The following is a 13,224-nucleotide window of genomic DNA, read 5'->3' on the forward strand; positions in this document are numbered from 1 at the left end:
ATGAGCCAGCAGTGTGCCCAGGTGGCCAAAAAGGCCAACAGCATCCTGGCTTGTATCAGCAATAGCATGGCCAGCAGTGATCATCCCCCTGTACTCAGTGCTGGTGAGGCCACACCTTGAATCCTGTGTTCAGTTTTGGTACTGGAGTGCAGAGGAAGGCAATGAAGCTGGTGAACGGTCTGGAGTACAAGGCTTACGAGAAGCAGATGAGGGACGTGGGTGGGGGTTCAGCCTGGAGAAAAGGAGGCTGAGAGTGTTGGTCTCCAAAGTAACAAGTGACAGGCGAGGAAATGGCCTCAAGTTGTGCTAGGGGAGGTTTAGATTGGGTATTATGAAAAATTTCCTCATGGAAAGAGTTGTGAAGCAGTGGAACAGGCTGCCCAGGGAAGCGGTTCAGTCACCATCCCCGGAGGCCGGAGGTGTTATAAGACTTGCAAATGTGGCACTTAGGGACATGGTTTAGTGGTGCACTTGGCTGTGTTAGGTTGTGTTGGACTCTATGATCTCAAAGGTCTTTTCCAACCAAAATGCTGCTACAATCCTACAGATTTCAGAGGTCTACTTATCTGTGAGAAGTGAAATTGAGTTACAAAAGTATGGTCAACATTTTTACTCATCTCTGTTCTAAAGGTTCCATTACATATTTATCCCATGAAGAAGAGGCCAGCTACAATCTGAGGTTTTGTTACTAGGTTGAATTTCAACCAAGTTTTTGTAAGCAAGTTTCAACAGGTAAGCCTAACTTCTCATTCCATTTCAGTTTTAGAAGCTAAGATAAACTGACATTTTGCTTAAAACAACAAAATATTTCTGTATTAAACATGCACAGAACCAGCTACCAGTACGACATGGTGCAGCCTGATACTGTGGAGTTACTGACACAGCACTCCGACCACAGAGCTGGAGAACGGGGCAACTTCACCACGAACGAACAAACACACTGCGGCCCAGCCCTCTCCTCACGAGGGGTGCAGTACAAAACCTCACTGCAACCCCCTCAGTTCTGAAGCTGAGATTACACTAACCTACTCCTATCACCTATATAAATGCTTCATAGGTTTAAGGTCTACATGAAAGAAATAAAGCTTACAGGTGTTTTCAGACTATTATCCCCAAAGAGATACAATTGATAAAAACAACTCCCTCTGCTGTCATTGTTCAGTTTCTCCTGGAAAAACTCCACCTACTTTACTAAGCCCAACATTGTGGTATTTCTTCTCCATTATTTTCTTCACTGGTTCCTCCTCCTTGAAAGTAATGAAGCAAAATCCACGCCTCTTGTTTGTTTTGTTGTCCATGGGAAGCTCTATTGATTCAACCTGGAAAAAAAAGTGGTTTTATCTTCTAACCTGCTATTCATGCCACTTAAAAATGTTTCTAACAGGTTATATTTGCTAACTGAAGATTATTTAGACTTGAATATAGTAACGTGCCTCCTTCATAGGGCTTTACATCACTAGATGTAATAAACCACCAACATCAACATCAATAACAACACTTTCACTAGAAATAGTGTTCCTAATTGTGTAAAAGATTGTTTTCCTCTACTTCATAGTATCATTTGCACATTTGGGAACTCATAACAGGTATTATTTTAGTTGTACTGGATAGTCTCAGTTTGACTTCTAGTTTTACCTCAGTTAAGATTGAAGTAGTTTCAAAGCAGACCTACATCTTCAAGTTTTTTATGAAAAAGATGTGACTTTGTGCAAATGCACTTTCTGTTCAGCCACAATGCTGCTAAAATTCTATGTTAAACAGGACAATTTTTACACCTGACGGCAAACACAGAATAAAGTTATTCTTGCACATGGCACACACTTTTTTAAGCACATATTAGTCAAAGTCTATAGCCCAGAGTGAACTATCTGCATGATATTAAGATGGCAGGTGACATACGAATTCTCTGACAGCAGAACTGTCATGACCTGATGCTGGCAACATGTGAGAACTAACAGGGAAGCAGCAGCCAACTTTGGTTGCCTGTACCAAGCTCATACAAGGTCAGCTTTTTAGCACTGCACTACTATTTTGTTCACCTGCACCACCAAAAACTGGGGACAGAGAGAGACAGAGACTCCACAGATGCAGAGTTTAGGTAAACTGTCTGAATGCACGCCATCGGAGGTCAGCGGCACTGGCTGAAATGCATCTCCCCGAGATGATCGTAACAGCACGCTCAAAAATGCTGCCTCCCACACCTGTCCCAGTCTATGTCAAACATCCCACAAATCAGTTCCTGAATCTCTGATTTACCTCAGCTTCTCCTTCCATTAATCCAGTCAATGCAACTCAAAGCCTGTAATTAACAGCCTTATTAAAATTCTGACTACTAAGATATATGGAGCTATGCTGGCCATTAACCTTACAGTAGCTTCCACACAAGTTGTGTCTGGGGGCTGCTTTTAGTGAAGAAAGAACAAGTTCTACAAGAACAAGCAGTTCATTTCACCACGCACCTCACCAAATCCTCCAAAATATTCCCTTATTTTCTCCTCCGGTGTGTCTGGAGATAAGCCCCCAACAAAAATCTTTTTAACAGGTTCTTTTGTTTTCATGGCTTTAGCTCTTTTCGGATCAATGACCTTTCCGTTCAGCTTGTGCTCTTTCTGGTCCATGACCTGTGGAAAATTAAAACGTGATCTTACTCACAGTTCAAGGTAAATGTTTCACTGATGTTTCGAGCAAGACACAGTTGTTTTATACTTAGTTTTCCTTAATGCCATCACTTCTATTTCAGTACTTTATTAAAGCGGTAATTTGTTGCACAAACCCAGACAGTTCCATGATTTTGATTGCTATCCGCTGACATAGCCAGTTCTGACAAAGCCTTTCAAGAGTCACCAGGAGTCACATATCACCCAAGGGAAGTAAGAGCATAACATTTCTCAGCAAGTACTCTACAATCACATCCTCAAACCTTATGAAGTAAAGAATTTGTATTTTAGATACTACCGAAGGTCTAAAAAGGTGAAAACTTGTCAGTATCCTGGGTGAACAGCATTTTAGACAGGTTAACAGCTAATTTTTGCTTCGATAAAACCCAAATCTATCAAATCCACTGGGTCTATTCCAGGAGTTCACGTTTCAGCTCTGGAGTACAAATACTTTTAAGATCTTTGTAAATTACTGCTTTCACAGTAGTAGGCAGTAGACATTTATATACAGTATTTTTTAAGTACTCAAGTCCAGTGGCTTGCAGTACACTCCCCTGCAAATACCAAAAGCCATTCTTTGTGAATCACCGCTGGTCCTGGCCACTGCATCACATGCAAGAGGGTTTACGAAAAAAAAAGAGCATTGTAAATATACTGTATCCCACAATCATCTTTAACAGATCATGAACAAACAACAACTATGCAAACGCTCATCTGAGTGCGGTACCTTTGCTACCTAAAACTGAACACATTGATTTGTTAATTCAACACTACCTTATCCACACTCTCCGATTCTTTGAAGAGTACAAAGCCGAAGCCTCTCGATCGCCCAGTGATGGGATCTAACTTCAGAGTGCAGTCTACGACTTCACCAAATTTAGAGAAATAGTCCTTCAGATCTTTCTTCGTAGTGTCCCAGCTAAGGCCGCCAATAAACATTTTCCTGTTAAGACAAGATGGTTAATCTGTTAATGTGTCTTACCCAAAATCCTGGACTGTCAAGCTTTACGAGCTCAGTTACCTAATGTAAATAGCAAAATTTTATCAATGACACTACACACACACCTAGTAAGGCCTGCACTTCTTGAAAACTTGCATAAATGATCCTGGCCAGATTAGATAAAGGCTTACACACATACACAAAAGTTTTGCACCATCTTCTGCAGCAGTTGCTTGCTCTGTTATCCCAAGAAACTACAAGGAGTGATAAAAAGTTATTTTACTACTTCCTTGCACCCTCACCACTGTTGACCCACAGGCTTAATTCCCTTTAGTTATCTGTGGAGCACCCCACACAGCCACTTGTGAAACACACGGGCTGAACAGATTTATAAGGCAGAGCAGTTAAACAGAAGCATTATTAGTAAACTAAAACAAATTTCAGAAGTTTAGTCAAGTCCCCTTCCCCAGAAGGCAATAAAAAAAGCAAATTACTGGATGCTCAAAACTTATCTTTCCTTCCAAAACCACAATATAAACACTTGGCATAATCCCATACAATCATAAGACCATCTTCCCAATATAACCTACACGACCAGTGCTGCTGGGCAAATGGGTACAGCAGATAACTTGTATTTTAAAAAAAAACACACTGGAAGCTTGGAATAAAATCATGACCATCCCATAACATTAGTAAGCCACATAAGAAATAAAAATGAAGAACCACTGTGTCTCAAGAGGAAACACTTGTTGTTTTGCATCAACTAAAAATCAAGCAAATATGCACATAAATGAGACATTCCTAGTTATTAGGCATGGGGCTTATGCATCCATTCAAAAGAGGATTTCTTTTGAGATGATCTCTTTTAATATTGATAAAGAAGATTTCACAGCAGGCTCAAAACAGTAAGTATGGTTCATTATGATCTATAAAAATGTTTTCTACAAAGCTTTGTGCATTTTCAGCATACCAACTTATTCCACAATCACATGTATAGTTATCAGAAAACCTGGAAAACCACAGTAGTATGTTTCCAACTCCTCCACTTTCTACACATACACAAATATTTCTGCCAACTGTGTTCAGTCATGTTGTACATGGTACAGGTCAAACTCTCCCAAATCAAAAGCTGTTCATGTGAACTAACTCTAGGCTCTCAGTACAGCTCAGTAAGCTGTATTCTCACAGAATTAACAAGAGCATTCAGCTTCTGACAAACATATCCAACTTTCATACAAACGAGGGGGTTCAGCAGCTTCAGGTGTTTCTATAAAAAGGTATGAACAGGAGCACCACCAATCCCCCATCCCTTTAGCTACTTTTCCCACTAGTTCTACATCTCTCTTCAACAAAGCACCAAAAGCCCTTTCTAGTGTGACATCTTTTTGTCTTCAGGACCAACATAGCAAGAATGGTGCACAGGGGTAAATTCAAAGGATGCGATTCAAAAAACAGCAATTCAAAGGATGTCTTGTGTCCTCCTGTTCATCCATCATTAATGGGTTTTGGGGGGCTTCCCCTCTCCTACCCCCCGCAGCAAAACAGAATACATACAGAGGATGTAGCATTGTAGTTCTGACGCATGTGGGATAGTGATATTCTAGCAGTTACTATCCAACATACAAAACACCTCTATTTTACAGTTATCAACAAACCATTAACATAAACATACAAATCCTGGTTTATATAATTATCAACAATCAACCAACGCTAACCTACAAAACCCTGCTTTATATCACTAAGCACGTGACAGATCAAGAACATGAGTCTGAAACCTGACAGTGCTCTGATTTTCTTCCCACCCTGCAATAATTGCATCTGTGACTACAGCAAAACATGATTGCTTCAGCTTGTCACTACAGAAGCTGATGCACGTCTACTTCGCTGCAAAACTGAAGTCAGACCAGGGCTACGACACCAGCCTGAGCACAACAAACAGCGAAGGTGAAACGTCACAGTGCTGTCAAAAGCCTTTAAAGTACAGACATTTCCCAAACCACAGTTCGGCTGGTGTACAGCACACACAGTTTGCCAAAATAAGTTACCAGGAGCACACTGGGAAAGCCTTCAAGCTTATGAGTTAGATAAACAGAGCACAGACGCTGCCCTGACTAGTGGCTTTGCCTTTCCTCCCACAGGCTGGTTAAGAAGTTGCCAACATGTGGATTTCTCAAGTCCACAGTTCTCACCAAGGAGATCCAAGGGTATGAGAACCTGTGCACTGTTTTCTTCTTGAAGACACTGACCCTAACTCCTAATGCAAAGGAAACACTGTCAAACCTGTAGCCAGTGGTTAGCAAGGATGTGCTCTTCTCCCTCTACTATCAAGAGCGCTGTCGAAACACTCTGTGTCCTGTACAGCGTTACCTGTAAAAACTGACAGGTCAAAAAAAAAGTCTCTCATAAGCTGAAAGACTAACTAAAGTACAACTCAACCTATGCTAAAACATAATCACTGCCCAATGCCACTGCACCACTCAGTGACAACTTTTTCTAGGCTGTATTGACTCAAAATAAGACTGCCTTCCTCATGAAAACCCTTTAACAGGTGTGTATTCAAGGGCAAGAAGTAAAACAAATATGCAAACTGCAAAGGTACATTAAGAGCAGAGAAGAAGCAAAAAAAAAACATTTGAAGTTTTCACTAACACTAGCAAAACACTCAAAAAAAGTTTCTGTTCTCTCTCCCTGCTTTTGGCAACATCCAGGGTTATTACAGGAGGCTGACAGTCTGGTTTTACAGCAACTTTCTACAGGACGCAGTAGTCAGTGTTTCTTTATTTTTTTTTTCTTTTTTTTTTTCCCCACCTTGATCAAAATCAGACCTGCAGCTTGAGTTTCTTATTGGCCTGCCTGGAACTAGATTTATTAAATGTTAATTTCACCTGCTATATGAAAGTGACACTCTGCTCCATGCCAAACATCAAGTAGAGACCCTTAAAAGATTAAAATCTGCCTTCATCTGAACTTAGAGCTGTTAACTAAAGCAATCTTCCTCAGAGCAAGCTTTGTAAGAGGAGGAGGAATAGTTTAGGGTGTGAAGAAGCCAAGGTGCATCATGCCTCCCAGTGACACACTGGTTATTTTTGCAACACAGGGCAACACTAAGTTATTGCATCCTGAGGATTTGTCTACAACTGAGTTACAGCCTGTTAACGCTGTAAACACATGCACTGCACATCAACTCTTAAAAATGACAACTGAAAAAAAAATGTTTGCAGTTTGGCACACATGATACGAAATGCACATCTCAGGAGCAGCCACCCCAGCTGCCGTGGGATGCGGGTTAACAGGAGTGTGACATTCCCACCACTCGAGAGCAGCTCCGTGAGCTCCGTGACAGCGCCGTTCCCGCTCATTTCCAAACCAACCCCGAGCACCGGCCCACCCGCGGCTCCCCGCAGTGCCCCGAAGCAAACCACACACCGAACCGCCTGCGCTTCCCAGGAGCGCCGGGCCCCCGGCTCCAGCTCAGGTCTGCAGCCCCGAATGAGCCGAGCCAAGCCGGGGCGGGCCGGGGCTGCCGCCAGGCGCTCCGGCTCCTGCGCTCCCGGTAAAGCGGAGGGGCCGAGCGGCGCGTCCCGCCCCCGCCCGGTACGTGACGTCGCCGCGGCACAAAGTAAACAAACGGGCCCCGGAGCGGGGCCGGGCCGGCCCCGGGGACAACGGGATCCGCCGCCCCGCGCACACAAAAGCCGCGCCGCCCCCGCCACTCACCCCTCATCCTCCTCGTTCTTGCTGGCGTCGATCTTGGCTCCCTCCGACTCGATCCCGCCGCCGCCGCCTCCCCCGTCGGCGCTCCCCGCCCCGGTCCCCGCCAGCCCCTCAGGCTGTTCTGCCGGCTCCGCCGAGCCGCCTCCAGCGCCGGCCACCGCCGAGTCCATGGTGAACTGCTGCTCCGACATGGCGGCGCCGCTGTGGCTGACCCGCGCCGCTCGGCCAGCGACCGCTCACCGCCTCCGGCTCCCGCTGCTGCTTCCCCGCCGAGGCCCCGACCCCGCTCGCGAGGCCCCGGCGACGGCACGAAAGCGCCGAACCCTCCTTCTTCCCACCCGTTTTTTTTTTTAATGGCGCCGCCGACAACCCAACCTAAAATGGCGGCCGGAAGGAGCGCGGCGGGCGCGGTCACGTGACAGCGCCTCCCCGGGAGACGGCGCGCGGGTCGGTTGGTGACCGTTGCCCGCGGGCGCCGCCGCCGCTCCCTGGGGCGGCAGCCGCGGCGTTTGGGGACCTCTCGGGGGCCGCTGCGGAGCGGGGCACGGGGCGAGCAGCTCGTCCTCCGACCGGCAGCTGCCCGCCGCCGCTCCCACTGCCTCGGGAGGACCCGGGCCTGCACCCAGCTCCTGGGCACCTCACAACATGCAGGAAACCCATGGAGCACCCAACGGTACCGGAAGGACGGCTTTAAAAAAAAAAAAAAAAAAAAGAAAGAAGGGGGAAGTTATTTTTAAAACGCAAGTTGCAACGGGTTGATGACGACTTTTAGAGAAGTTTTCTTCTATATATTACCAAGCATACTAGCAAGGCCATGTTCTGGGGCTGAAGTAAAGCAATATGGGCACTGCCGGTAAAGACAGTTTCTACAGAAATTAGTTGCTGACCCTGTAGCTCTCAGCTGAGCTCTCACTTGCAATAGGAATAGGCAAGGAACAACTGTTCCCAGGAATTAAGTTATAGATGTAAATATTTTTTAAATAAGTGCTTTAAAAAACTTCAAAGGTTACACAGTGAGATCTGTATAATCTCCCACCACAGTGCTACTATCGGCATAAAAAGCGTTACCCTAATTCTGGATTTCTCCCTTGAGATGCATGAAGTCAGCAGTTTTGGGGCACAGACCCTCTCCTTTTTTTTCTGCAGGCAGCAGGAAACAACCCTGCTGGCTTCCAGAGATGCTGACTCAAGGCACTGTGCTCTTAAGACAGGTGAGGAAAGAAGTGGTTTGTACTGCTCTGTATCTATTATAATCCTGAGTCATTTATGATCTCCAGCAAGGTACCTGCCCTTCTATGCAAGTAAAAAAATAGTTACACCACTGTAAGCTGACAGCTAACAGCAAGGCTTCAGATTCACTTAAGTAAGCATTTATTAGAGAATCCTTTAACATGAAATTATACAAATAAAAGTTTGTATAAACACAAGTCCACATTGTGTCATAACATGAATGGCAAAAAGAAAGTAAAAACCATAAAAGAAAACTATTCAGCTGCTATGTACAGTCAGACACAAGTTGTGTCATACACTAAAAGTCTTTTACAAAATACTCATTTCCTCTCACGAAGACCACCCTCCATTCACTCACGACGTGCTGCAAGATGGCTTCGCTGCAGTATCTCTACCTAAAAATCAAGACAAAATATATGTCAGATCTGTGCAAGTTACTACAAGAATCTTTAAAAGGTCCATTTTCATGAACTGCTTTAAGTCTTCTATATATTCCTTTCTTCACTGTTAAAGATCATATGCATATTTTATTAAGGGAACACAAGAGGTTTTGTTACCCATAATTAGTCTTCCCCAATATTGCAAATCAGTCAATTTAGGAAACTGTTCCAGAACCACACACATCTGACGTAGACTATTAATCTGGCTCTGGTTTTCTTCCCCCACTGGAAACACCACCAAATGGTTTCCCATTTTCTGTTTATCCATCTAAACGACTGCTGTGCAAATGCAAGTTGGGTCAATTTAGTTCAAACAGTCCACGTGCAGATGATCTTTAATGTTTTTCCAGATTTAAAAGTTCGTTTTGGTTTGCAGATTTCACTATTAGCTATAAAAAGAAAAAAGCAAGCATTAAATCTTAAAGAATGGACACTTAAAATGAGGTTCCACAATTGAAATACAACACTAAACAGAAGACCAAATGATTAAGCTGTAAAGGCATTTATGTACTTTAACTCCTGTAAAAAACCATTTAAGTTAAGACACTTAATCTCCAAAAAGATTAAAAAAAGAAGCCAAAGTCTGAAGTTTTCCACTTTAATCTTTACGCTGGTACATGAAGTTGGAAGAGACCATACCACAGGACAGCGTTTTCTGGTGTATGCCTTGCGCTCTGCCTGCAACGTGCGACCCCAGAGATAGACGTGGTCAGGGTGACACACGGCCTGCAATGAAGTTCCCGCTGGCGGGTACAAACAAGGTATAATGTCAGAGTTAGAAGACAACATTGTTTTCCTTAAGTTGTACCCATTTCAGTACTTTACCTGTTAATACTTCTAATAAGTTTAATTATTCCTCTAGACCACCTGGTACACAACGCAAAACAGAAAAACTCTTATGTTTTTCTGAAGTACTAAAGAAGATAAAGTCACATTTTTACAAAGTTAAAGATCTATAGACACTGTAGGCAAAGCTGTTTCTTTAAAAAAATATGTTTTAAAGTTAACAAAAGCTTAAAGGAAAAGTCACACTACGCAAGTTTTTAATCTTCATTTGTCTATTGATCTTTAAATGAGATTAGACATAGACTGGACCTTGCACTTGTATACACACCTGTTTCCTCAAGTACTAGGTACTGCTTTAGTAGGGCTGGTAGTTGTTTTGGTGATTGCCACCACCGCGGGATGCCTTTCCATATGTGCTTTGTTGACCTGGAGATAACACGGGGGGGGGGGAACCGAGAAGCATTAAAATTAACATCCAACACACTGAAGGAGCTTGTTCTCGTACGCTACACCAACAAGGGTACTCTTTTTAGAGCCATGTGTTATAAGCAAGAGGTGCTACAGAGCAAGCTACCAAAAGAGGCCACTGTGTAAGGATGCACGTTATCTGGAATGAGATCAAACCCACTCACCACTGTAATCTGTGTATCCCGGCCCATATCCATAATTGGGATAGTTGTACCCAGAGTAGTCATAGCCTCCATAGCCACTGTAGCTTTGATCACTATAAGCGCTATTGTAGTTCCCATATCCTTGATCATAGTAGTTATTAAATCCTTGATTCCAGTTTTGTCCCTGACCTGAAACCAAGCACAGCATTTAGAAGTTACAGAAATTATTACTATTTCACTGCACTCCTATGCTACTTCATCTATCTTACAATCTATGCCAGAAGTACTACCTGCCAGAATCCTCTCACTTTCCCAAAAACCCAAGAAAAATAGTTTTCTAAAAAGATTTGAGGCATCTCCTTTGGGTAAGAGACATGGGTCATGCGATCTTATCACCCACAATGACACTAGACAGCAGGCAGTCCTGCTCATAGAACAACCACAAAAAAACAAAACACCACAACATTGAAGGCACACACTGCAGCAGCTCCCCTCATTCTCCTAACACCTATTTTGGATCGTTAACTGCCTGAACACAAGTTACCCCACAGGATCATCTTTACTGCATTGTGTTGGTTGTGACCACTTGACTGTAAGACTGACTTGCGTTAACCCGTAACAGCTGCTTGCTCCTCATCTGTTGGCAAGGTGTAGCAAAGTGACTGTGAGGTGTAGCTGTGCTCTGTAGTACAGCTCGATTTCTCATCCGTGAGCCAACTAACAGTGTATCCACTCACATGAAGGGATAACTGCACTGCTCATTTAGCCGTTCTGCCAACTGCGCGTTTGCAAAAACACCCTACATCTGCCTTGCCAGTTCACCACCTGAATGCAAGCAGAGCAAGATGTTCTTAAACTTCCACAAGCAATCACAAGCACCAAACCACTTTTACTAACTGCTTAGCTACTTTCTACATTCAGTTTAAACACAAGAAGATCTGCATGCAGCCCACAATGAGGAATAGCTACAAACACCCTAGTGTTTGGTACAGACACTTCAGCATTTACATTAATTTCAACACCCAGAACACTCACCCCTTCCACGCCCCCTTCCACCTCCTCGTCCACCAGTTGTGTTGCTTTTTCCTCCTTTCTGCTGCTGCTGCTGCTGCCTGTAAACCTCTTTGGGCTGTGCTACTTTGATCTCACACTGTAAAGACAGAAATTTGAAATTTAAGAGCATCTTGTGAGCTTCCTTCAGGGAAACCTACAGAGATGGTGTATTTCACATGCAGAAAACAAAAGGTTCCATACCTTGCCTGAACCAATTTGATGGTATCTGCTTTCTAGCAACTTCTTTACTGGCTCTTCATCTGTGTATGTGATAAAACAGAAGCCCCTCCTTTCATTCGTTTTTGTGTCCATTGGAAGCTCAATGTTTTCAATCTGAAACCAAAAGTACCTATCAGTAATGCATGAACTCCATAAGCAACTTATTATGCTACAAGAGCCATTTGGCATTTAAATGTCTGCAGAGTCAACAGCTTTCAATGGACATCTCATCAGTTCTAGCTATAATTGTAACAAACTGCTCCATTTGAAGACGTAGTGTTACTTGATTACAGTCAAGACTAATCACTACAGACACAGAAGTCTGCATCGGGTGACCTAATACCCTCAGGGAACACTACAACTATTGGAGCTTTTGACAGCTATAAACCAGCTTATTACAACACTATAGATTCATTAACATGCATACAATTTCAATCATCCTTAGTTTTATGTAAGTCTGAGCCAGCTCTCTCCTCCCAAATTCTTTTGTCTTAAGACAGCAGCAACACCACACTTGAAAACTAGAGCTGTTTTTATAACCCAACATACTATACCTCGCCAAAAGCGCCAAAGTACTCCTTAATCTGCTCCTCAGAGGTATCCGGGCTCAGCCCACCAACAAACACTTTCTTTGGTGGCTCCTTCCCCTTTAGAGCTTTTGCCCTTTTAGGATCTATTAACTTCCCATCCAGTTTGTGTTCCTTCAGCTCCAACACCTGAGAAGCACACAAGGGAACAAAGTCTCAGGTCACTGCAGTGACCCAGGCAGGCCTTATGCCACCAACCCACAAGAAAATCCACCCACCTTCTCCACACTCGCAGCATCCTTGAAGAGGACAAAGCCAAATCCCCTTGACCGCCCAGTGACTGGGTCTGTTTTAATCGTACAATCCACAACCTCGCCAAACCGGGACAGATATTCTGTCAGGTCTTTCTTGCTGGTGTCCCAGCTGAGGCCTCCAATGAACATTTTCCTGAAATACGAAGAGTACGTGTAAACACACATCAACGCGCGTGGAGCACGGAGCAAGCCCGCTCGCGATCGCCGCAAGCCAAACGAAGCTACGGCCACCCGGTCCCGCGGGCCGCACAGCCCCGCCCGAGGCTGCAGGCCGCAGCTGCGGGCGGGCCCCGCGAGCGCCTCCCGCCCCAAGCCCCGCATCGCGCCGCGATAGGCTGCCGGCGACGTCACTCCCCCGGATTAGCAGTCGTCCCCCCCCCCCACCACACGGAAACTGGGTCAGCAGCCCGGGCCACAAAGGGGGGCGCGCGGGCACCGCCGAGCGCGCCGCCGCCGGGTGCGGCCATTTGGCGTGGACAAGAGGCGGCCCTGGCCCAGGAGGCTCCACCCTCCGGCGCCCAAGCCGCCCCCTCCCCCTCGCGCGGCCCGGCGGGCGGATGAGGGAGATGGAGGCACGGTCCCTCCCCCACCCCGGCTCTACCCGTCGTCCTGCTGGTTCTTGCTCGCGTTGATCTTGGAGCCCTCGGCAAACTCCTCCGTGCCGCCGCTTATCTCGGTCGCGTCCTCCATGGCAGGACGAGAGCGCTGAGGCAGCTCAGGCGGGCGGCGCGCA

At 45.1% G+C, this 13,224-nt stretch overlaps 2 protein-coding genes across 7 annotated transcripts in view; both read right to left on the minus strand.

The window, feature by feature from the left end:
• HNRNPD (heterogeneous nuclear ribonucleoprotein D) overlaps positions 1–7,686 on the minus strand; it is a 10,856-nt gene extending 3,170 nt beyond the window's left edge. For both annotated transcript variants that reach the window (XR_011738849.1, XM_065837099.2), the window contains exons 1-4: positions 7,315–7,686; positions 3,432–3,600; positions 2,460–2,621; positions 1,188–1,319 (exon numbers count right to left, since the gene is read on the minus strand). Coding sequence is in view for 1 of the 2 variants with exons in the window: in XM_065837099.2 (XP_065693171.1) it covers positions 1,188–1,319; positions 2,460–2,621; positions 3,432–3,600; positions 7,315–7,502 (651 nt within the window). In the remaining variant the exon portion in view is untranslated. The remainder of the gene's footprint in view (positions 1–1,187; positions 1,320–2,459; positions 2,622–3,431; positions 3,601–7,314) is intronic.
• A 979-nt stretch (positions 7,687–8,665) lies between these two features.
• Positions 8,666–13,224, minus strand: HNRNPDL (heterogeneous nuclear ribonucleoprotein D like). Of its 5 annotated transcripts, XR_010651280.2 has the most exons (9): positions 13,093–13,224; positions 12,456–12,624; positions 12,205–12,366; positions 11,633–11,764; positions 11,414–11,528; positions 10,400–10,567; positions 10,096–10,193; positions 9,621–9,724; positions 8,666–8,936 (listed from the first exon to the last, which is right to left on the minus strand). XR_010651280.2 is itself a non-coding variant. In XM_065836492.2 (8 exons), exons 1-7 carry the CDS (start codon positions 13,179–13,181, stop codon positions 10,123–10,125), a joined length of 906 nt encoding a protein of 301 aa, XP_065692564.1. In that variant the 5' UTR covers positions 13,182–13,224; the 3' UTR covers positions 8,666–8,936; positions 10,096–10,122. The 5 variants fall into 5 exon arrangements, 3 of the variants coding, with proteins under 3 accessions (XP_065692564.1, XP_065692565.1, XP_065692563.1); XR_010651279.2 differs by having other exon boundaries at positions 9,621–10,193; XM_065836492.2 differs by lacking the exon at positions 9,621–9,724.

Source organism: Patagioenas fasciata, chromosome 4 (genome assembly GCF_037038585.1).
Source record: "Patagioenas fasciata isolate bPatFas1 chromosome 4, bPatFas1.hap1, whole genome shotgun sequence".
Classification (NCBI taxonomy): Eukaryota; Metazoa; Chordata; class Aves; order Columbiformes; family Columbidae; genus Patagioenas; species Patagioenas fasciata.